The following is a 23437-nucleotide window of genomic DNA, read 5'->3' as shown; positions in this document are numbered from 1 at the left end:
GTTCCGGGCATATGGCAGGTAAACCAGGGTTCAGACAAGGAGGCACGACAGACCTCCAGACATGGTGCGTGTTAGGGAACATGCCAAGGTCAAAGGCAAGGTTCCAGGCAGGGTGCGTGTGTAGGGGACACGCCAGGTTCAAAGTACCAAACACGGTGCGTATGTAGGAGACACGCCAGGGTTCAAAGTTCAAAGTACAAGACATGGTGCGTGTGCAGGGACCCGCCAGGGTTCAAGGTCCAAGGCAAGGTCCTGCGCGTGCCAAGGGACACCCCAGGGTCAGGGTTCAAGGCAATGTCCTGAACGTGCAAGAGGGCACGACAGGGTATAGGCTAGGGCCTGTGCGTGAAAGAGGGCACGACAGGGTACACGGCAAGACCTGCGCGTACTTTTACAGAAGCACGGGGAGGTATGCCAAGGAGCAGGCTAGGACCTGCGCGTGCTATTAGAGAAGCACGCAAAGCACAGTGCAGAGACAGTGTGGGTGCAAGGAAGCACAGAGCACGGCTGGGGCACTGGCTAGCTGGTCGGGCTGAGGCACAGACAGACGGGCAAAACTGAGGCGAACCCGGCTGAGGCATAACAGGCGACACAGCTGTCACTGGCCGACGAGCACAGCTGAGGCACAAGCAGGCAGGCACGGCTAGGGTGGGCTTGGCTGAGGCACAGACAGGAGGTTAGGAAGGTCAGGCGCATGCAAAGGGCACACAAAGAAACAAGGCAAGGCAAGGCAAGAAACAAGGCAAAGCTAGACAAGGTACGGAACAAGGAGCGGAACGTAGGCAGAAGCACAGAGCGGGGCCAGAGAGAGAGAAGGGCTAGCAGCGGAGCGTAGGCCGAAGCCCAGAGCCGGGTCAAGGGAGAACCTTGAGACTAGCCATGAAATGTGCTAGAGAGCACGATAGGACAGAGTCTAGCAGCGGAGCGTAGGCCGAAGCCCAGAGCCGGGTCAAGGCAGAACCTTGAGACTAGACATGGAATGTGCAAGAGAGCACCATAGGGCAGAATAAGGAAAACCAGGCAGAGACAGAGAACGTGGAAGTACTACAAGGCTCAGAATAGCAAAGGCCAGACATGGCGAAACAGGCAAGGCAGAGAACAGAGGAAAGACTACAAGTCAAAGAATAGCTAAGGCGAGACATAGCAAAACAGGCTAAGGCAGAGAACACAAAAAGGACTACAAGTCTAAGAATATCAAGGACAAACATGGCACAAAAGACAACACAAGACATGGCACGAGACAAGAGGCAGAATACAAGCACAGAGCGTGTGCAGAGAAGCACTGCAGGGCAGAGTGCAGGGGCACAGAATACAGGGAGCGACCGAGCAGACCAAGCAGCCATGCAGGGGAGCAACAACACGATACTCAGGCCCCGACCATAGGAAGGGGCGGTCTGATATAGCACCATAGCACCTGCACTTCCGGGTGAGGCTCGGGGAAGGACTTCCGGTTCAGTTCCTCCAGGATCATAGAGAGCATTGCTAGATCAGACTGAGCTGGACCATAGAGAAGGTCACATGATCAGGGGCTCCAGAAACACTGAGAGGTTAGCTGGGTCAGACAGTGCTGGAACATTGGAAAGGTAACATGATCAGGGGCAGAACCACAGAGACAGCCACAGCAGGCAGAGCAGAGACAGGCGCGCACACAAGAACGGCTTGCAGCCATGAGGTACGCGTGCGCCTACACACTGCTCCAAGAGTCACGCAGCACAGCAGTCATGAGGTGCGCAGGCACACTGCTCCAGGGATCTTGCAGCATAGCAGACATGAGGTGCGTGTGCACACTGCTCCAGGGATCTTGCAGCATAGCAAACATGAGGTGCGCGTGCACACTGCTCCAGGGATCTTACAGCATAGCAGACATAGCGGGCATGACATGCCGCGTGCAAAAAAACCTGACACACCCAACCGTTTGCTACAGGGTTTTTAAATGGAATCTATGGCCATGGGCTACTTGTAAAATCTGGCCTGTAGGGAGCAAACTGCCCCACTGCCATCCTGTAGTTCGCTCCAAAAATAAAAACCCTTAACAGGTTTTCCTAAACATTGCCTTGGTCAAATAACTAGACCAGGTCCACACTTACTTTTATTTTGCACTGCAGCCACAGCTACGCCTGTGACTGCAATGCACTCCAGCGGGTTTAATACTCTTCTATGCACATAATAGAGACACATAGTGACCCTCACATATAATATCTGCCACTGTCTCACACTTGGTCTCATCTGTCCACAAGACGCTTCCCTAAAAGCATTTTGGCTTACTAACGTATATTTTGACAAACTGCAGTCTAGTCTAGCTTTTTTGTCTTTGTCAGCAGTGCGGTCCTCCTGGGTCTCCTGCCATAGGGTTTCATTTCATTCAAATGTCGATGGAGTCGATGGATAGTTTGCACTGACACTGATGCACCTTGAGCCTGCATGACAGCTTGACTTTCTTTGAAACTGGATTGGGGCTGCATATCCACCACCCGGTCTCTCCTGCTTTGCAACCTGTCATCAATTTTTTTCCGTCTCCCATGACGGCACACATGAAAGAGGGGATCCACCCAATCAGGACAGGAACCCTACTGAAGATAAAAGGGCCGGTACCTCTCCCTCGCTTCAGTTGGGTTTCCTGTCCTCCTGTCCTGACAGGGACCCGTGCACTGAAGATCACGTACCTGCCCCTCTCTCGTGCCGGCGTGGAAGATCAGGCTGGTTCCTGAGCGCTGTGTGTCGGGAGGGGGAAGCGCCGTCTGCGGGTCCCCTGCGGGCTCAGCGTCCGAGCGGGCGCAGAGTCAGCACGGCCTGGGGTCCTGGGGCTCTGCCGTGGCTGCCGCGCCGCCCTCTCCCCCTCTGCCGCATCCAGGAAGCACAGCGTCGCGTCAGGGAGCGGCCGCTTCCGGGTCGCGCCCCTCTAAAGTCACACGCAGGGCATGCTGGGAAGGGGCGTGCCCGCATGACGTCGGGAGGCGGCGCCAGGATCCAAGATGGCGGCACCTATAGGAAAAAACGCCGGCCGGCCAGAGAGCCCGGCGGCGGGGGGGGGCTGTGGGGGTAACCGGAGGAGGCGGAGAGTGCAGTGGATGGAGATGACCACAGAAGACGCACTCATGCCAAAGCTTCATGATGGAAATGGGGCAAGACGAGCAGCAGCAGCAGCGTAAGCAGCAGCGACAACAGCGTCAGCAACAGCCAGATGCCAGGCCGAGACGCCAGCATACCAGGAGCAGCCGCTCGAGTGGTGGGAGCGGCAGTCGTAAAAGCGACCGGCATGACTCTGAGACGTCCAGAAGAAACGTCACGAGTGCATCTGAGGAGCCTCCGAGATCGGTACCCCAGATTGTCAGCGGTGGTGAGTGATCTATGTGATTGTCACCCTTATGGTAACGGGGTTCCATTTTTCTCTGTTTGATCACTAGGGGTCGAGGAAGGCCAGCAGCAAAACCAAAAATAGAGAATGCGCCCTATGCAAACACCCGCTGGCAGATCAGTGGCAGAAAGACCTCTGCGCTGACTGTATAAATAAAACTATACAGGAGGAAACCCCTGATTTGGTAACTACCCTTAAGGCGCTAATACAACATGAGGTGAAAGGTTCCCTAAAAGCAGCCCTTAAAAAGAAGGATAAAAAAGGTCATAGACGGGATTCTGATTCAGAGGCCTCGCCAGGGCAGAAGGGGCGGGAAAGATCCTTGTCCCCGTCCACCTCCTCTTCCTCTACTCAGTCCTCAGAATCCTCCTCGGACAGCGATATAGGCGGCCGTCCATGTTTCCCAACAGAAGATGTGGAAAAGCTGGTCAAAGCTATTAGGGCTATGATGGGCCTGAAGGAGGAAAAGACTCCTAAATCGTTAGAGGATATGATGTTTGGAGGACTGGAGGAAAGGAAAAAACGCACCTTCCCTGTAAATGAGAAAATAAAGGCCCTAATTGACAGGGAATGGAAAAAAACAGAGTGGTCAGGGAGCTTGCCTTCTACATCAAAAAGGAGGTACCCTTTTGAACAAAAGGATTCAGAGACCTGGGAAAAAGTCCCAAAAATTGATGGGGCTGTAGCCAAATCCTCAAAAAAGGTATCTCTACCATTAGAGGACTCTGGCATGTTGAAAGACCCGCTTGATAAAAAAGCAGATGGTTTCCTAAAGCATATCTGGGAAGCTTCAGCAGGTGGATTAAAGTACCTGTACCGCTCGTGCCCTCATGGTCTGGCTACAACAAATAGAAGACCAGATCAGGGATAGAGTTCCTAGGGACGAAATTCTGTCTAATCTGACACTGGTACACGGAGCAGCGGCTTTCCTAGCGGATTCCTCAGCAGACTCCGCAAGATTGACAGCTAGAGCAGCAAGCCTGTCAAATGCGGCAAGACAAGCCCAGTGGCTTAAAGGGTGTCCCGGAGATTTACCATCAAAACATAGGTTATGTTCCATTCCATGTGATGGCCAATTCCTCTTCAGAAAAAAACTAGAAGAGATTTTGGAACATTCAGGGGATAGGAAGAAAAGCTTTCCCCGATTTCCAGGAGAACCTAAAAAGCAGCCCTTTCGGAGAAGGAGATTTAACAGGGGGTCGTCCCCCGGGAGATAGAAAAAACTGGGACTTTAAAGAAAGAAGAGGATCGGGCTATATGTTTAAAGGGCCCTCCACTTCCTCCAAAAAATCTCCCCAATGATATCAGGCCGGAGGTAGGGGGAAGGCTTTCTCTCTTCCTTTCCGCCTGGGCGAATATCTCCCCCAGTACATGGGTCCTAAACATAATAAAGGACGGGTTAAAAATAAAATTCATCCGTCCGCCCAGGCGTACCTTCATAATGACACCCCGAAGGAAAGCCCAAGAGCAACAGCTGGCACTGGAGACGGAAGTCTTGGGACTAGTGGAAAAACAAGTCCTACAGGAAGTCCCAGTGCAAGAAGAAGGAAGGGGGTTCTACACCCCCCTCTTCTTAATACAAAAACCAGATGGCTCTTGGAGAACCATTGTCAACCTGAGGAGACTCAATCAGTGGGTAGACAATTCCTCCTTCAAAATGGAGTCAGTCAATCAACACGGCCACAAAGATCCTGTTCCAGCATTGCCTCATGGCAGTGATTAGACTTAAAAGATGCCTACTATCACATCCCAATTCATCGGGAGTATCAAAAATATTTAAGAGTAGCGCTCTATGTCCAGGGGCAGGTGAAACACTACCAATATGCAGCCCTTCCGTTTGGCCTGTCTACAGCCCCCAGAGTATTCACCAAAGTGATGGCGGAAGTAATGTCTTTTCTTCGTTCCAGGGACATAGTGATCGTCCCATACCTAGATTACTTTCTTGTAATAGGGAGATCGGAGTCCCACTGTGCATATCAAGTGAAAGTAGTAATAGCAACTCTAGTACGACTAGGATGGATAGTAAACATCCCCAAGTCAAGGTTAACCCCAGTAAAAGAGCAATCCTTCCTAGGGTTGATATTGGACTCCGAGCGACAACGCTGCCTCCTGCCAGAGAACAAAGTGACCAAGATAAGGGGCCTAGCTCGCACAGCAATACAAAAACCAAATATGACACTGAGGAACGCAATGTCCCTTTTAGGCTCGTTGACATCATGCATACCCGCAGTAGCATGGGCGCTGTACCACTTAAGACAACTACAGTGGGAAGTTCAGTCAGCACAGAAACAATTAAAAGGGCATTTAGAAGGCAAACTATGTCTCTCAGTGGCTGTAAGAGATTCCCTGCTCTGGTGGACTGTAGAAAAGAATCTAACAGCCGGTGTCCCGTGGCAAAAACTAGTCGAGGACATCATTACAACAGACGCGAGTGCCACAGGATGGGGAGCACACCTGAGATCCCACTCAATACAGGGGACCTGGTCCTCACTAGAAAACGATCCTTACTTCGGGGCCGCCATACCCGGGTCATGATGGACAATCAGACAGTAGTAGCCTACATCAATCACCAGGGGGGAACGAGATCTCGGGGCCTCATGCAAATATTGGATCTACTCTTCCAGCTAGCAGAACAACATCTGTTTTCCATCACAGCACTGCATATAAAGGGGGTAGAAAATACACAGGCAGACTTCCTGAGTCGCAGGCACCTAAGACAAGGGGAATGGTCCCTAAACCCCCAAGTCTTCCAACAAATAGTTCAGGCCTGGGGCAAACCAGAAATAGACCTGTTCGCTACCACACACAACCGGAAGGTCAGGAAGTTCTGCTCACTAAATCCAAGGGGAAACCCCTTCGCAGTAGATGCCCTACAAATACCCTGGAAGTTCATCCTGGCCTATGCATTTTCCCCGATAACAATGATCCCAGTAGTGGTCAGGAAAATCAGGGAGGATCGAGCGAGAATAATTCTTATAGCTCCGTTTTGGCCGAGGAGGCCTTGGTTCTCCCTTCTGAGACTCATGTCGGTGACAGATCCATGGATATTACCGGGGATTCCAGACCCGCTTTCCCAGGGACCAGTGGTCCACTCTCAGGTGAAGGGCTTCCATCTAGCAGCCTGGAATTTGAGAGGGTGCTACTAAGTCGCCAGGGATTCTAGGGATTCTCTCCAGGGTTAGTCTCCACCCTGTTGAAAAGTAGGAAACCTATAACATCCCAAATCTACGGTAGAAAGTGGAAAAAGTTCCCAGACTTCCTGGGGGAACCTTTAGGGGATGTAGCGCCAGTGGGACCTATCCTAGAATTCTTACAGTCGGGGCTGCAACTGGGGTTAGCCACTAACACACTCAAAGTCCTAGTCTCAGCTTTGGGGGCCCTATATAACTGCAACTTAGCAGCCAATAGGTGGGTGTCCCGATTCATAAAATCCTGTGGCAGGTCAAGGCCGGTCATTATTCCAAAGATACCACCCTGGGACCTCAACCTAGTCTTAGAGGCCTTAACCAAAGATCCCTTTGAACCACTACTAGAGCTGTCACCAAAGCTACTTACACTTAAAACTGTCTTACTGGTAGGCCTTAACATCAGCCCGAAGAGTGAGCGATCTACAAGCTCTATCTATATGTCCTCCGTATACGCAGATCTTGGATGACCGGGTGGTTCTAAGACCGGACCCGGCCTATCTCCCCAAGGTAGTCCAAAAGTTTCATAGGACTCAGGAGATCTCCTTGCCATCTTTCTGCAACAATCCTAGAAACCCGGGGGAGCAAAAATTCCATACATTAGATGTAAGAAGAGCCATAGTACAATATATCTCAATGACTAGTCAGTGGAGGAAAGATCAGTCCCTTTTTGTAGCCTTTCAGAGTAGTAGAAAAGGGCACGGGGTAGCTAAGAGTACCATTGCCAGATGGATCAGGGAGGCCATTATGTTATCCTACTCCGCAAGTGGCGCTCCGGTTCCAGAAGGCATCAAGGCTCACTCCACCAGAGCCGTGGCTACCTCCTGGGCAGAGAAGGCTGAGGTATCGATTGAGCAGATTTGTAAAGCCGCTACCTGGTCCTCACCTTCAACCTTTTTTTAAGCACTACCGACTTGATCTATCTTCCTCTGCTGACCTAACCTTTGGTAGAAGGGTGCTGCAAGCGGTGGTCCCTCCCTAAGGTGTCTTATTCTACAAAAGTCTCTCATGTGTGCGGTCATGGGAGACGGGAAAACACCAAGGTTACTTACCGGTAGCCGGTTTTTCCGGAGCCCATGACGGCACCTGTATATTCACCCCCTTTTCACTCCTTTTGGCGTGCACTATAGTTTGGGTGTTTTTTTAGTTAGATATAATGTGGTGATAGTTTTACCATGTGTACTAACCCGGGGGGCCTCTCATGCTCTGTAAACCAACTGAAGCGAGGGAGAGGTACCGCCCCTTTTATCTTCAGTAAGGTTCCTGTCCTGACTGGGCGGATCCCCTCTCTCATGTGTGCCGTCATGGGCTCAGGAAAAACCGGCCACCGGTAAGTAACCTTGGTGTTTCCCTGCTGTCCATGTCCAGGGAGATTAGCTACGGTGCCATGGGTTGTAAACTTCTTGATTATGTTTAGAATTGAGCAAATTTGTTCAAATTCGGCTCCGAATACGATAGGCAGGGAATATTGGTTTTGCAATATTTGTCAAACACAGCCGAACGTCATTAGAGTCAATGGGAGTAGAAATTACCGAATATGTTCGGAACCGATCATAAGACATACATTCGGCACAAATAGGGTACCCATATGGCATGAATATGGCAAATTCAGATTCGGTAACCGAATCCAAACCAATTCGCTCAATTCTAATTATGTCGTACACCGTGGACAAAGGAACATCAAGATTTATGGAGATGGACTTGTAAGTTTAAGATTGTTAATATTGTTCAGCAATTTTGATTCCCAAGTCCTCAGACGGTTCCCCTCTCCTCTTTCTGCTCTCCATGCTTAGTATGGCACAAACAGACACACAATGCAAAGACTGAGTTAACTTCTCCCCTTTTTATCTGGTTTCAGGTGTGATTTTACTATTGCCCACACCCGTTACTTGCCACAGGTGAGTTTGAACGAGCATCACATGCATGAAATAAAAGCCACAATTTTGGAAAGGTGCCAACAATTTTGTCCGCACCATTTTTGGGGTTGTGTGTGAAACTGTCCAATTTGTCTTTCTTTCCTCTGTTTTTTTTGTGTTGTTCCAATACACACAAAGTAAATAAACATATATAATAAAACTCGTGTAATTGTAATAATTCCTAGGGTAAATACTTCATTTTCAGGAACAATTTCAAGGGTATCAACACTTTCGGCAGAAATTCAGCCAGAATTCTGGTGTATTTAGTAAAGCTGCTGCCATCTGCTAACTTCAAATAATTTACATGATTATCAGAAAGACTGCTACTTCTAGTGTAGGACCTGAGCGATGGGTACATGATGCAGTTTCTATCTTTTAAAGAGATTGTCCACTTCTTTTACATTGATACTTATCCGTAGGATAGGTCATCCATGTCTGATTGGCCGGGGTCCTACACCTGACGCCACCGCTGATCAGCTGTTATCGGTGCCGGATGTGGCCGCAAGTACTCACTTTCTGAGCTGCTCCATCTTTTGGTAGCGTTCAGGGCTTGGTACTGCACATCTGCCTCCTATTCAAATCAATAGAAGGCAAATTTGTAATACCCTGTGGCAGCCACTATCAAGAGACGGCCAGCTCCGTGAGTACTTCCGGCCGGCGGACACTAACAACAGATGATCGATGGGGGTGGCAGCCGATCAGACATTGATAATCTATCCTAAGGATAGATAGGTCATCAATGTAAAAAGTAGTGGACAACCTCTTAGATAGTCAACGGTGATCGTTTAATAGCCTCTTTATACAGGCTGACCACGATTGCCTAAATGCGTCTCAGAAAGACTGGCAAAGCTATTATTTCCCACTACAATATATTTATTTATATCTCCATTTGAAAAAGATGTGTATGTAACAGCGTGTCCCTCCCCCGACCTGAGTCCCTGGACTGCAATGTAATCAGGCCTGAGTCATCAACCAGTGGGGGAGTCTGTCTTTATTCTCCTCAGCATAGGACTTATCCAATACAAGCTGTAGCTTCTGGAAACTTCTTAAGTTAGCCACATAGTCAAAAGTAGGTGGGAGACTTCCCCCATCGATGGGCTGATCCCAGGACAATAGCCTCATGTGTTGGCTGAGTGGAGTTGGGTATTGACAAGCCAGGGGCTAGGACCTTATGCTGAGGAGAGATCCTAGTGCCCGCGTGGGGAGAGTTAAAAGCTGCCACGTGAAATGATGTGATGTCCCTCATCTGTTGGATCCATTGAACTCATCCCAGGATTATTTTGTCTTTTCCCTGGCGTCGGATTACCGGGTGGAGCCCCCGGAACTGTTTCCCTCTTGGTGTGGACTCATAGTGGACTCTAAGAGACGCTACTGATATTTTATGTTCTGTGCTCCGTCTCAATAAATCCCGTTGGATTGATCTTCGGCCTGGTGTCCCTTCATGCTCTGTCACACACACCGTCACAGTGTAATACACAGAAAACAGTGGTGTAAGAAAGTTTGCAACGTACCCTGATCTCCAAATGACAGGACACTGAGAAAAGTCATCACATAGCGCTCACCTAAAAAACAAAACAAATATCATATATTATACTAAAATCTAACAGCTATAGGTTAAACCTTAGGATTGTTTCCCTTTTCTTAAAGTTCTTAGATACCGGAAACGTGAAGAAGTCCATACAAGGTTAGAGAATGGCTAACAGCGTCATTTTTGCTTTTCCTCCTAATAAAACCACACAGAATGATAAACAGGAAAAAAAAACTCTCGTCAACCCATAATTTGCTGATGCGATGGCTACAAACTAACCTTCTGTAAGAATCTGTTTCAGAAACGACTGCTTGAAGAAGCTCCAGGCTAGCCAGGCCTGCTTCCAATCCAAAAAGTCCTGTTAGAGATACAATCAGAAAATCAGCTCCGGTTACTGCACGCGGCCATGTTATTCTGCCTTTTCTAGGCTTCCTGCAGTACAGCAGAGCTGAGAATTGTTATTACACCCCTTATCTTCCAATAATAATTAAAAGGCACTGCTGATGATGCACCATTCTACACAGCACAGTGAAAACGTGTTGCCGCTTGCAGGCTCCTCTGACAATATTGGCACATAAAGGTAAGATTGAGCTATAAAGCCATGTTGAAACAATGTGATGCGTTCCAGGGGCATTTTCTTAATGGAATTGAAAAGGTAAAAAACCTGTGTTCTGGGAAAAAGAGCACAAAAGAGCATCAGAAACACATTGTGCTTTATTGCTTTTGTGTCTAATTTTCTTCCTCCATCATTTCCTAAAGGCCTCCTGATTATACACCGACATCCAAGTGCTGGCCACAGAAGGTGAAACCAGGCCAAGCACGGAAGTGAGAAGCCGTTTCTGTAGCCCCCATATACATGATTGGGGGCTACTGAGAGAGGGTAATATTAGTGAAGGCACAATGCAAACTTGCAATTTATGCAATAAAAAGCAGACAAGAAGTTAGAGGGGCATTCTGGTGACAAGTTATCACTTATTTGGAAGATAGGGGGTAACTTGATCAGCAGGGGTCTGACTACTGGGATCGGCACTGATAAGCAGAAAGGGGCACTTTTATTCCCATTACACTGAGGCAGCAGTGCGCAGCTTGATGGCAGCTCCATTAATTCCCAATGAAGCTGCAGAGTGTTGCATCTGACCTACTGCTCCATTTTGGAATGGGGATACAAGTTCCCTGTTCTGTTGATCGGTGCATTTGGATTAAAACACCAATGTGTGAATGAGGTCCAAGGCCAAGTTCAGACAGTACTTGTAATTTTTGGGCTAGTGTCACGCCGCTCTCACCTGGGGCCGGAATCCTGCGCCCGACGTCACCACTTTCAGCATACGGCCGCCCCGCGGGTCCCGTCGGGTTCGCACGCGCACCTCTCATACTCAGTTCCATGCCTGCACAACGTTGCTAGTGCGCATTTCTCGGTTCTAGCTGCAGCCTTGCCCTCTCTATGGTACTGGTGGACCCGACCCGAAAGTCCTAGCACTCATGACCTATATCAGGCTACCTCTTCCTATGGGAGGTGCCTGATTATTGTTGTGCTTCTGGGCTTGGTCTGCTTGGTCCTTACCTGGCTGTGCGTTGTATTCAGGTACTCTGCCTCGTGCTCCGTGCCTGTACTCTGCCTCGTGCTCCGTGCCTGTACTCTGCCTCGTGCTCCGTGCCTGTACGCTGCCTCGTGCTCCGTGCCTGTACGCTGCCTCGTGCTCCGTGCCTGTACGCTGCCTCGTGCTCCGTGCCTGTACGCTGCCTCGTGCTCCGTGCCTGTACGCTGCCTCGTGCTCCGTGCCTGTACGCTGCCTCGTGCTCCGTGCCTGTACGCTGCCTCGTGCTCCGTGCCTGTACGCTGCCTCGTGCTCCGTGCCTGTACGCTGCCTCGTGCTCCGTGCCTGTACGCTGCCTCGTGCTCCGTGCCTGTACGCTGCCTCGTGCTCCGTGCCTGTACGCTGCCTCGTGCTCCGTGCCTGTACTCTACTCTGCCTTGCCGTGCTTCCTAGCACATGCTTTTTATCTACACTCTGCTCTGTGCTCTTCCATACTCCTTTGCACACACTCAGCTCCTGCCTTGTTCCTTTCGTGCTTCTCAGAACTCCCTCTGCCTAACCTTGCACTCCGGCGTGCTCTCTGCGCACGCTTTGTCTAACTCTGTAGTCTGGCGTGCTCCCTCGCACGCACCCTGCTTTGCTTCCCCCGGGCGTGCTTGTCTGTGAACGCCATACGTGCTCTCGTGTACCCACCTTGCACTATCCTGTATCTAGCGCACTCCCGTGTACACACCTTGTACTGTCCTGTACTCTCTGTGCCCCCGTACACTCGCCGTGTATTGTCCTATACCCTGCGTGTCCCTGTGTCCACGCCTTGCATACTCTTGTACTCTGCACATTGCCTGTTGCTAGACACACTCACTCGTGTCTCCTGTGAGCCGGCCACCTGGTTCCAGCAGTCGTGGCACCTCACCCCCTTGGGCTTGCCCCTGACACTCCCTGTATAGGGGGTGGTCCCCACTAGGTCAGCTCGCCCTAGGTGGGTTGGTGCCACGACCCAGAGGGTCCACTCCAGAAGTCGTCACAGCTAGTTACACCAACAATTTTGGCCACGATTGGCTTCATGTGCAGCTCCGTGCACTCATCAACATGGAGGTTGAATGCAGCAGCTGCCTGTTATTACATAAAATGACCAGAATACAGCTTGTTGAGATATTTCCCAGCATACAGGCTACCAACAGTCCATGTACTGTCCTTGTGTGGTCCTTAGTGCACCTGGACCAAAAATATGCCTGTCCAAAGGAGACCTAAGATAGCAGCAATCACGTGACTGACTGTCCATACGACAGCTGCCATGGAGGAGTTTCTACATTCAGGTTTTCTTGATGCAGTTTCTGAAGCCAAAGCCAGGAGAGGATGATAAATAGAGGAGATGTAAAATGAAAATCGAGATGGTCCTATTTTTTAATCCAGTTTTGGTCTCAAAATTGCATCTCAAAACCCGAACTTGTGAACATGGTGGACGGCCAAATTCTAAAACCACCAAGACAGCCTTCTCTGCCCCCCCCCCCCCCCCCGAGTAAATGAATCTGGTCATGTAAAGAAATTAAAATGAATAATGATGGGAATGACAACTAAAAGGATGCGCCAAGCACCATATTACCTGAGATACAGAGCGTCGGGGTAAAAATTCCATCATGCTGTGAAGAGGAAACGATTTCTTCTCTGCCTCCCGAGAACCAAGAAACTTTGCGAAGTAGACGATGTAACACAGAGAGAGCAGGCTGGTGTACAAGACCTAGGAGAGACAAAGCACAAGTTACAAGGCCAGGACTCTATAATGTGGGCTCAGTAATGGCTCCCCTGGAAGAGATCAGCCAAGTACGGGACCACTGGGTGGGTTAACACTGAACGCCTATTGCCAATCAGCTTTATATACACCGATCTGCTGTTTGATAGCCTCTTTATACAAGCAACTGTGCTTCCAAAGGATTGTTTTGTGAGAACAGACTGTCTTTGTACTCGGCAGCACATGTTCTGATGATGTGCTGCTGAGAAAGATGGGTTTTAAGAACAGCTTAATAATCATTTCACCAGATGAACGACCATTTTGCCCATTTGTCAGGTGATCGGCAGCCACTCCACGATTGTGAGGAAACTTGTTCACCATAATCAGCTAGTGTAAATGCACGCTACCAGCAATGCACCATGGGAGATCAGTATGCAAATAAGTTCTCTAACAGAGCGAAAGAGCTTCTCCTGCAAGTACAACCCAGGAGAAGTATTTATCCTATTAGTCAATGTCCGAATCTTGTAACATGACCTGGGATAAACAACGAGCCAAAATTCATCTCCAGACAGCCTGTTTCGGGGTCTTTTCCCATCATCAGTGTACAGCAGAGTCATCCCTGTACAACTGGTAATCAAATCATTCAACTTCTGAACTGATCCACCCTGCATGTATTCACTCCATTCACTGTTATAGCAAGCAGCCTGAATGGTTCAACTCCCCACCTCTGCTGGCTGTCATTTCTGCTGCAATATATCCAAATGGTACAAGTCCATACTTCTGCTTGCTGTCTGTCTTTTGCTGCTTTACAATTTTTGCGACATATTTTAATGTGCCTGCTAAAGCTTTGGTATAATTCATTTGTTGCACTGTATTTAATACTCACTGCTTTATATCCGTGACTGTGGCCTCTCTAGAGCTTATCAGGTGAAAGGTGCTATAGCAAATAAATGCAACCTGGTCTCCTGCCTTTGATCATCTAACCACCCCCTGGTGTGCTAGCCCCAGCTGCCAAATTATTCCAAACCAGCTCCCACAGTCCCTCTCTCCTGACCCTGTAGTGTGGCCTATATATTTAGTAGTTCCTAAGGGGATGCACGCAGTGTGGGGTGCAGCACGCAAGCATCCCATAAGCAAAGCATCCCAGAAGCTAAGCATCAAGCAAAAGGGCAGGTATCCATGGCCGTTAATCAGGGCAGGAATCAGGTAACCCACACTTTGCTCTCCCCTTTATCCATGTGCTTTACTTCTATCCTCCTGTGCTCCCTTGCCATCCACATTCACCACCCCATCCCCCCTCCATCACGACTCATACACATCAGCCCCTTTATACTTCCTTCTCCCATGTACAGCTCCCATGCACTCCTCACCTTCCTGAGAAACCTCAGCCCATCTTGCCCAAACACATCGCAGAAAAAAACTACTTACAATTCCAACAACTATTTGCTCCTTATCTTCCTACTCCTACTGATTTCAGGTGACATCTCCCCCAACCCTGGTCCACAACACCCCAACCTCTACCCCTACCCTACCTCATATCAAAATGATATTAATCTTATTAATATTACTTGCACTCCCTCATCTCCATCTTTTAATTGTGCCCTCTGGAATCCACGGTCTGCATGTAACAAGCTTCCTTTCCTGCACAACTACTTTCTGAACAACTCTCTTAACCTGTTGGCCCTCACTGAAACCGAGATTCAGGATTCTGACACTGTCTCTCCTGTTGCCATTTCCTATGGTGGCTTACAATTCTCTCATTCCCCGAGACCCACAAACAGACATGGTGGCAGAGTCGGCATACTCCTGTCCCCACTATCCACTTTCCAGGTCATCCCCCCAGTTCTTTCACTCTCCATCCCTTCTTTTGAGGTCCACACCATCAGGCTCTTCCGTCCCCTCTCCATCAGAGTAGCGGTCATATACCAGCCCCCAGGCTCAGCCACCCACTTCCTTGACAACTTTTCAGCCTGGCTGCCGCACTTCATGTCCTCAGAACTACCAACTCTTATCCTGAGAGACTTCAACATCCCGATTAGCAGCCCTAGTTTCACATCTGCATCCCAGCTTCTATCACTAAGCACCTCTCTAGGCCTCTCGCAGCTTTCAACCTCTGAGACACACAAGGACGGTAACACCCTTGATCTGGTCTTTGTCCGGCTCTGTTCAATCTCCCACCTAAAAAACTCACCGCTTCCACTCTCTGACCACAACATTCTCTCCTTCACGCTCACAAATTCTCGCCCACCCCAGCTCACTCCTACCTACCACACAGTCAGAAATCTGCAAGCCATTAACCCTCAGACACTTTCAGACTCCCTATACTCATCACTGTCCTCAATCTCCTCTTTTTCCTGTCCTGATCTGCCTGTTCATCACTACAACGACACTCTTAGAAGCACCCTAGACCAAGTAGCTCCCCTCACCCTCAGAATCTCCAAGCACAGAGTAGAACAGCCCTGGCTCACATCGCAAACTCAACTTCTCCAGCGATGCTCTAGGAATGCTGAACGCCTATGGAGAAAAACCCACACACCAGAAGACTTCATCCACTTCAAATTTATGTTAAGAACCTATAACACTGCCCTTCACCTCGCCAAACAGACCTACTTCACCACCCTGATCTCCTCACTAGCCAACAACCCCAAGAAACTTTTTGACACTTTTCACTCCCTCCTCAGGCCAAAAGCACAAGTCCCTATCACAGACATTTGTGCTGACGACCTGGCCTCCCACTTTACAGAAAAAATAGTTAATATCCGTCAGGAAATCTGCTCCCAACCACCAAGTGCTGTGACTCCCATCCCTTCCTGCATCTCCCCTGGCTCACTTTCTACATTTGATCCCATCACAGAAGAGGAAATCTCCAGACTCCTCTCTTCTCATCCGACCACATGCACTACCGACCCCATTCCCTCACATCTCCTCCAGTCTCTCTCTCCAGTCGTCAAAACTCACCTAACTGCAATCTTTAATCTCTCTCTCTCCTCGGACATTTTCCCATCCTCCTTCAAACACGCCATTGTTACTCCATTACTAAAGAAACCTGCTCTCGACCCATCCTGCACAAACAACTACAGACCAGTCTCCAATCTCCCTTTCATCTCTAAACTTTTGGAGCGCCTAGGTTACTCCCGCCTTACCCATTACCTCTCCACTCACTCCCTCCTAAACCCTTCACAGTCCGGCTTCCGCCCCCTACATTCAACTGAAACTGCACTCATCAAAGTGACCAATGACCTTCTGACAGCAAAACGTAACGGTGACCACTCTCTGCTCATTCTGCTTGACCTATCTGCAGCTTTCGACACTGTTGACCACCATCTTCTACTCTCTAGGCTCCAGTCACTAGGCATTAAGGACACCGCTCTCTACTGGTTCTCTTCCTATCTTTCTGACCACTCCTTCAGTGTTTTGTTCTCTGGCTCCACGTCATCTCCTCTTCCTCTCGCTGTCGGGATACCTCAGGGCTCAGTCCTTGGCCCCCTTCTCTTCTCTCTCTACATGGCCAAAGGACAGACCATCAGCAGATTTGGCTTTCAGTACCATCTTTATGCTGATGACACACAACTATATACGTCATTCCCCGACCTTACCCCCGCAGTACTAAAGAACGCCAGTGACTGTCTGTCCGCAGTCTCCAACATCATGTCTGCTCTCTATCTGAAACTCAACCTCTCCAAAACTGAACTTCTTCTGCTCCCGCCGTCTACTAACCTTCATAAATGATATCGGACATTTCCCTCTCCGTAGGTGGCACCACAATAACATCCCGGCAGCAGGCGCGCTGTCTGGGTGTAATCTTTGACACCAATCTCTCCTTCACATCCCATATACAATCTCTTGCCCGCTCTTGCCGCTTACACCTAAAGAATATCTCTAGAATCCGCCACTTTCTCACCATGGAAACAACAAAAACCCTCACTGTACTATTGATCCACTCCCGCCTGGATTACTGCAACGCTCTATTAATTGGCCTCCCCGCTACTTGACTATCACCTCTCCAGTCCATACTTAATGGAGTGGCCAGGATCGTCCATCTGGCTAATCGGTATTCGGACACGTCCGCTCTTTGCCAGTCCTTACATTGGCTGCCCATTCATTATAGGATCCAATTCAAAAGTACTTGTTCTCACCCACAAAGCTCTCCACAGTGCAGCACCCCCCTACATCTACTCCCTCATTTCTGTCTATCGGCCTAACCGACCGCTGCGCTCTGCAAACGACTTTCGACTAACCTCTGCACTAATCCGTACCTCCCACTCCCGACTCCAAGACTTCTCCCGCGCTGCGCCAATCCTCTGGAATGCTCTACCCCAAGAAATTAGGACTATCCACAATTTGCATAGTTTCAAGCGTTCCCTCAAAACACATTTGTTCAGAGCAGCCCATCACGTTCACTAATCAAAGTCATTCTATGTGTAAGTGTGCGTGTGTAGCCCATTCACTATCTCCATCCATCCCTCACTCCCTCAAAATGGCTGGACATTCATTGTAAATACATCATTGTAAATACACACCTGTACTCTGTATCTCCCCCACCTCATTGTAGATTGTAAGCTCTCACGAGCAGGGTCGTCTTACTTTGCTTTCATTAATGTATTGCTAACTTTGTTACTTATGACTTGTGTTTGGAACTGTTAAATTGTAAAGCGCTGCGAATATGTTGGCGCTATATAAATAAAGATTATTATTATCCCTGGTCATGTTAAAGGGTACTGACTTATAGGGTAGCCTCCACTCTACGATGGCACTTACCAGAGCACTCTTTTGCAAAACGAAAAACTAGTTTGCACTGGTTTCTATAAAACAGAGAGGGAAAGTGGTCTTCAAAGGGAACCCATCACCTCATTTTACCGCTATAAGATGCGGCCACTGCCTTTCGGGGCTTATCTACAGCATTCTATAATGCTGTAGATATCTTTCAGGTCAGACCGAGGGTTAAGAAAAACAAGTTTTATTATACTCACCCGGACCGATGGGTGTCGCAGGTCCGGCGCCTCCCATCTTCATGCGATGTCGTCCTCCTTCTTGCTGTGTGCCGCGCTACTGCGCATCCGTACTGATCTGCCCTGTTGAGGGCAGAGGAAATCCCTGCAGTGCGCAGGCGCTGGACCTCTCTGACCTTTCCCGGCGTCTGCGCACTGCAGTACTTGGCTCTGCCCTCAACAGGGCAGATCAGTACACCTGGCAGGAGCGAGGCCCGAAGCAAGCAGGATGACGACATTGCATGAAGATGACCTGTGACGCCCATCGGACCGGACAGCCTCCGGATGAGTATAATAACACTTATTTTTCTTATCTTTCAGGTTGGACCGGGAGCTTATCTACAGCATTATAGAATGCTGTAGAAAAGCCCTGAAAGGCAGTGGCCGCAACTTATAGCGGCAAAACGAGGTGACAGGTTCCCTTTAAATGTCATAAATGGTCATAAATATTTGATCTTTTTGGCTGCTGACTGGGATCCCATTGCCACACTCCAAATAAAGAAGTGTCCGCATATTATAGTCTACAGGAAATGCAGCCAAGACCCCACTAATCACACATCACATCCATAAAGCATGGTTTTACAAGGAGCATCAGAGACAAGGGAGACAGTCAAACTGCATGGAAACAAAGTTCAGGAATCCCCTAAGGCCTGTTTCACACTTCAGTTTTTTTCCATCAGTCAAGATACGCCGTTTTCCTAAAAAAAATGGATCCGCCATTTTGTTTGGCGAATCCGTTTTTTTCCCCATTGACTTGCATTACTGGCGGATCTTGACGGATGGCCATCTGTCGGATCCGTTTTTTTGCGAATCTGCCAATTTTTTTGCGTACGCCCACAAGCCCGGACGGAGCTTGTAATGTTTTTTTGGCTGAAGGATCCGCATTTTTGTACTGCGCATGCCCGGAGGAATCTCAGCCGCTGAAATCATTTCTGGCGAATGGTACAAATCTCTCTGACATTACAGCAGGAGATCACAGAAGATCCATTTTGTGAGGTAAAATATTTCACTGAACGTTTTTAAATAATATTTTACCTCACAAAATGTATCCTCTGTGATCTCCTGCTGTAATGTCAGTATTGCCTTTTGCTTCCTCCCCTGCCCAGGAGCTGTGGTATGTTGTGTACACGGCCAGACACAGGGGTGAGAGAGACAGAGCACAGGGGCGAGACAGCTCAAACGGGACAGCACATGAGGGGAGAACACAGAACAGGAAGGAGTGAGACAGCAGACAAAGGGGATATCACATGGGGCAGACAGGTCAAAGAAGACAGAACAGATGGGAGAAGTCAGCACACGGGGAAATACAGAGTGGATAGGTGGGTGAGAACATGGGGGGGGAGATTCTCAACGCTGCAAAGCCTGCCCCCATCGTGACATTACCGCCCTCCCGATGTGATAGCATTGGGCCTCCATCTAGTGTATATATATATATATATATATATATATATATATTACAAATATGGTAGATAAAAGCGGACCTCTTACCTGAGCCAGCGCAAAGATGAGGAGCCCCCACTGAGGCCAGAGAAGCACCAAAGTGACGGTGACCGAACAGCGGACAATTATCGCCAGACTCTCTGCAATCACCTAAGAGACAAGTGGTGGAGATGAAGATACAGAACGGGACGCGAACAACAACCAGGGATCAGATGTACCAAAGAAATACAACAATGGGCGAGAATAAAGGAGAAGGCAATGGAAATGGTGTGATGGCAGCTAAGTCGGTAATATGATGCGAGATATCCAACGTTACCTGCAGGCTAATCACATGTAGAGCCAGCATTGCTCACTTAGTATCTGCATAAATTACCGCTATAACAGACTGACGTGTGTCTGCTGCGCCCCGTGCACGCTCGGTGGATCATACATGGCTATGTGGTGGTGCTGACGATCGCTGCTGGCTCAAGAGTTCGGCTGACGTTGGTCTTAGACATGATTCACACTAGTGTTCAGAGTTCCGCTTTCTTATCCCATCCGTTATGGCGTTCGTCTTGTTGCTATCCTTGTTTTCTTGTGAAAATGACGGAGGCTCCAACGCCACAATGAACCTACTGTAGGAGCGGTGGGCACATAGCAGCAAGTACGTGATTTACATACTACCCGCCACATTCCAACTAGACGTGTCTGATCTGGCTCATACGCTTAAATGGAGCAAGGCCAAGCACGTCTAGTCTGCATGTGACCGCACGTATGCAAATCACATACTTACGGTCATGTGCCCGGCACTGGAGACTCCTCACAGTGGGCAGTAAGCGCAATGTGAGGATTCACAAGTCTGCAGTCACATAGGTTACAAGTCTGCAGTTACTCTAAGGCCGGACAATCCCTACAGAGCAACACAAGACACAGACATGGATGAAAAAGACTTTCTAGTGTAAATGCCAAGTAAGAATCACCTTCACTTTCTTACCTTCAGCCTGACAAAGAGATGAGCTTGTGCAAGGACCCAGAACGGTTCTGACATTAGTTCGATTACTGCAGAAAATCCAAACGCCAGAACCCCGGTGCCATAATGTGGGATAATCGCTGGATCAGGGACCTCCAACATACTCAGCCATATCCCCCCTAGTATTACAGACCAGCAGATGCCTAGCGGGACTCTGCAAATACAAGAGAACAATACATTCTTACCTTTAGCAAAAGCTCAATTGTTACACTAGTGGCGTCAACTCGGGCGGAGCTCACCGATTGGCGGCAGCGCCGTCGATATCACGTCAGTGCTGCAGACAATAGCAGAGCCTCAGCGTTGGACCTGGGGACGGAGCTTGTTCGTAAAAAAACAAACTGTAGCCAGAGGGAACAAGTATTTTAAAAAAGTGGAAACCCCTCATCATGTGTATCAGCTAGAGCCGCCGGCCAGTCCGAGCACTGCGCTGCGATCCCCGTTTGACTCTTCCCTATAACAAGCCTAGATATTGCAGTGCGATGACAGACTGCATTCAGAAACCACGTCCCGCTGCCACAGTATATACTGGAATTGTTACTCTAGCAATTCTCTAATGTAAACAGATTTTTCATCAAGTCTTTAGCACCACAAGACTGCAGCAGAGTCCTGATCCGCGCCGTCGGCAATACTTACGCCAACCAGGTGAGGTGGACGGTGTGTCTCCAGCTCTGCTGTGTAGAATGGCCCAGACAGGCTTTACGGAAAGCTTCACGGGCGAGAAACACGACGGTGGTGTAGAGGAGGGTGAGACTGAGGCGAGAAAGAAGAGGAATGAGCGCAATGTCTGTAGGAGACAGGTTACATACGGGCACAGGAATCCTAGCACAAAGTAGCTCACTCTAGCCACACACAAATAACTATTAAAAAGGGCATTTTTTTACAGTCCTATACTCACCATCCCCAGGTCCAACACTGAATCGCTCCCGGTAGCAGTGGTTATCTACAGTGCATCAACAGTGCTGCAGCCAATCAGTGAGCTCAGCAGCGCTGATTAGTTTGTACCGCAATCCAGGTAATAACAGCCACTGGGAGATTAATGATTGGACCTGGGGAGGGTGATCACACAAATACCACAAAATCTATTTAATGAATACCTGTACTTTCCGAAAACTTCAGGCATATCATAGAGAGCTACTCCCCTCCGAGACTGAAGAGGGGACCAATACAAAGCCAATGGGGACGATTCATTAAGATTGGGGTAGCGCTCACCAGTCTTACTGAAGGGCTGGAGTAAAATGTGCCTCATTTATTAAAGGGGTTGCTCAGATCAAAGCTACAGCTCCTCTACGTGACTGCAGACTTGTGAGTACTCACATTGCGCACTGTCAGGATTCTCCGGTGTGGACGCAGCGAGCAGTGGTCATGTGACCGCAAGTATGTGATATGAGGACTCACAAGTCTGCAGACATACAGTAACTGAGGGCTGATTTAAGGCCGGACAACCCCTTTAAGAGTCACACACACTTAATGAAGTCAGCACATTACTGAGTGTCATACACCTCACCAGAAATACTACTCCAATGAGGGGCTGGAGTAACATTTCTGAAGTGCAAAATGCCAGCATTTTTCATGAATAGGACAAGTGGGCGTGGCCAAGATTCATCATGTCGCTCCCCCCATTATGGAAGAACTGATTCCAGCCGGCATGAAACCAGCAAACGTTGCACCATTTCTGCGCTACTCTGACTGTGGGGGAGGGGACTGGCACTCGGACCCCACATCACAAGTTTCCTGCCGTCACAGTGACAGTAAAGGTGTCTGCACCACTGGGCCACAGCGATGACTGGAAGGTCACTTACCGGACATTCACGACACCGATGACCTCCCTGGAGACGTACCGCAGGGTGAAGGCGTTCAGGGCAAAGGTCAGGAGCCGGAAGACGACCTGTACAGACAAGAGGGTGTCAGGTGCGGAGCCTGCGCTGCTGGAGCATACAAAGGGGCGCTGCTACCAATCCCAGAGCTGGAGCGTTCCTGCATCATCAGCGTCTGACATCCTGACAATACTCCAGAAACAAGACGGAAAAGCCCCTAATGCAGAGCTGACACACAGACCTGATGAGGCTGAGGGGATTACTATGAAAACCCACAATGTCAGAAGAACGGCTGTATAGTCTTCTCTTCACATGTGACACTAATGAACAAGAGCTCATGGGGATTTCAGGCCTACACGGCCACTGCTGTCAGGGCATGCTGGGAGTTGTAGTTCCACGGCAGCTGGAGACCCACAGCAGAACAACTGTAGGGCAGGTTCCTGCAGGGGAGCGGAGAGCAGGACAAGGGCTGTACCTGCAGGACCACAGTGGAGGAAGCCAGCCTGGTGGTGTCCCGGAGGACGTCGTGCTGAGCCGCCATGCTGCCGGTCACCCGCCGGTGTCATCAATCCAGCGACGGCGAGTCTCTCCTAGCACACTGCCGACAACATCATCACTGACAGCGGGGAGGGGCCTTTGGTGACGTCACGGTCATGTGATCAGTCACATGTGAGGGAGGAGCCAAGCTCGGAAGGAGAAGGTGTCTGTGTGTGATCTCTGGGGAAAGTGGTTGTAACGTGGTGCAGTACGCAGTTGTGTGTGAGACGAAGTGGGGCCGTGCGTGGGTACAGCGGGGCCGTGCGTGGGTACAGCGGAGCCGTGTGTGTGTGTGTGTGTAAGGCCTGTTTCACACTTCCGTTTTTTCAAATCCGTCAAAATCCGTTGTTTTCCGTAAAAAAACGGATCCGCCATTTTTTGCAGGATCCGTTTTTTTTTGT

General features: G+C 49.3%; 1 protein-coding gene across 5 annotated transcripts in view; it reads right to left on the bottom strand.

The window, feature by feature from the left end:
• LOC141052316 (man(5)GlcNAc(2)-PP-dolichol translocation protein RFT1-like) overlaps positions 1–23195 on the bottom strand; it is an 85291-nt gene extending 62096 nt beyond the window's left edge. For 2 of the 5 annotated variants that reach the window (XR_012220778.1, XM_073549528.1), the window contains exons 1-8: positions 22975–23194; positions 22485–22570; positions 21319–21435; positions 20650–20839; positions 19725–19826; positions 13123–13257; positions 10264–10342; positions 9968–10018 (exon numbers count right to left, since the gene is read on the bottom strand). Coding sequence is in view for 3 of the 5 variants with exons in the window: in XM_073549528.1 (XP_073405629.1) it covers positions 9968–10018; positions 10264–10342; positions 13123–13257; positions 19725–19826; positions 20650–20839; positions 21319–21435; positions 22485–22570; positions 22975–23040 (826 nt within the window). In the remaining 2 variants the exon portion in view is untranslated. Of the gene's footprint in view, positions 1–9967; positions 10019–10263; positions 10343–13122; positions 13258–19724; positions 19827–20649; positions 20840–21318; positions 21436–22484; positions 22571–22974 lie in introns of all 5 variants that reach the window. The other 3 variants (XR_012220779.1, XM_073549530.1, XM_073549529.1) reach the window with 3 other exon arrangements.
• Positions 23196–23437: the final 242 nt, after the last annotated feature.

This window comes from Dendrobates tinctorius, unplaced genomic scaffold, assembly GCF_039654945.1.
Source record: "Dendrobates tinctorius isolate UK_male_01 unplaced genomic scaffold, ASM3965494v1 ptg000159l, whole genome shotgun sequence".
In the NCBI taxonomy this organism is placed as follows: Eukaryota; Metazoa; Chordata; class Amphibia; order Anura; family Dendrobatidae; genus Dendrobates; species Dendrobates tinctorius.
The sequence above is the reverse complement of the archived record's forward strand: the minus strand, read 5'-3'. Positions and strand labels throughout refer to the sequence as shown.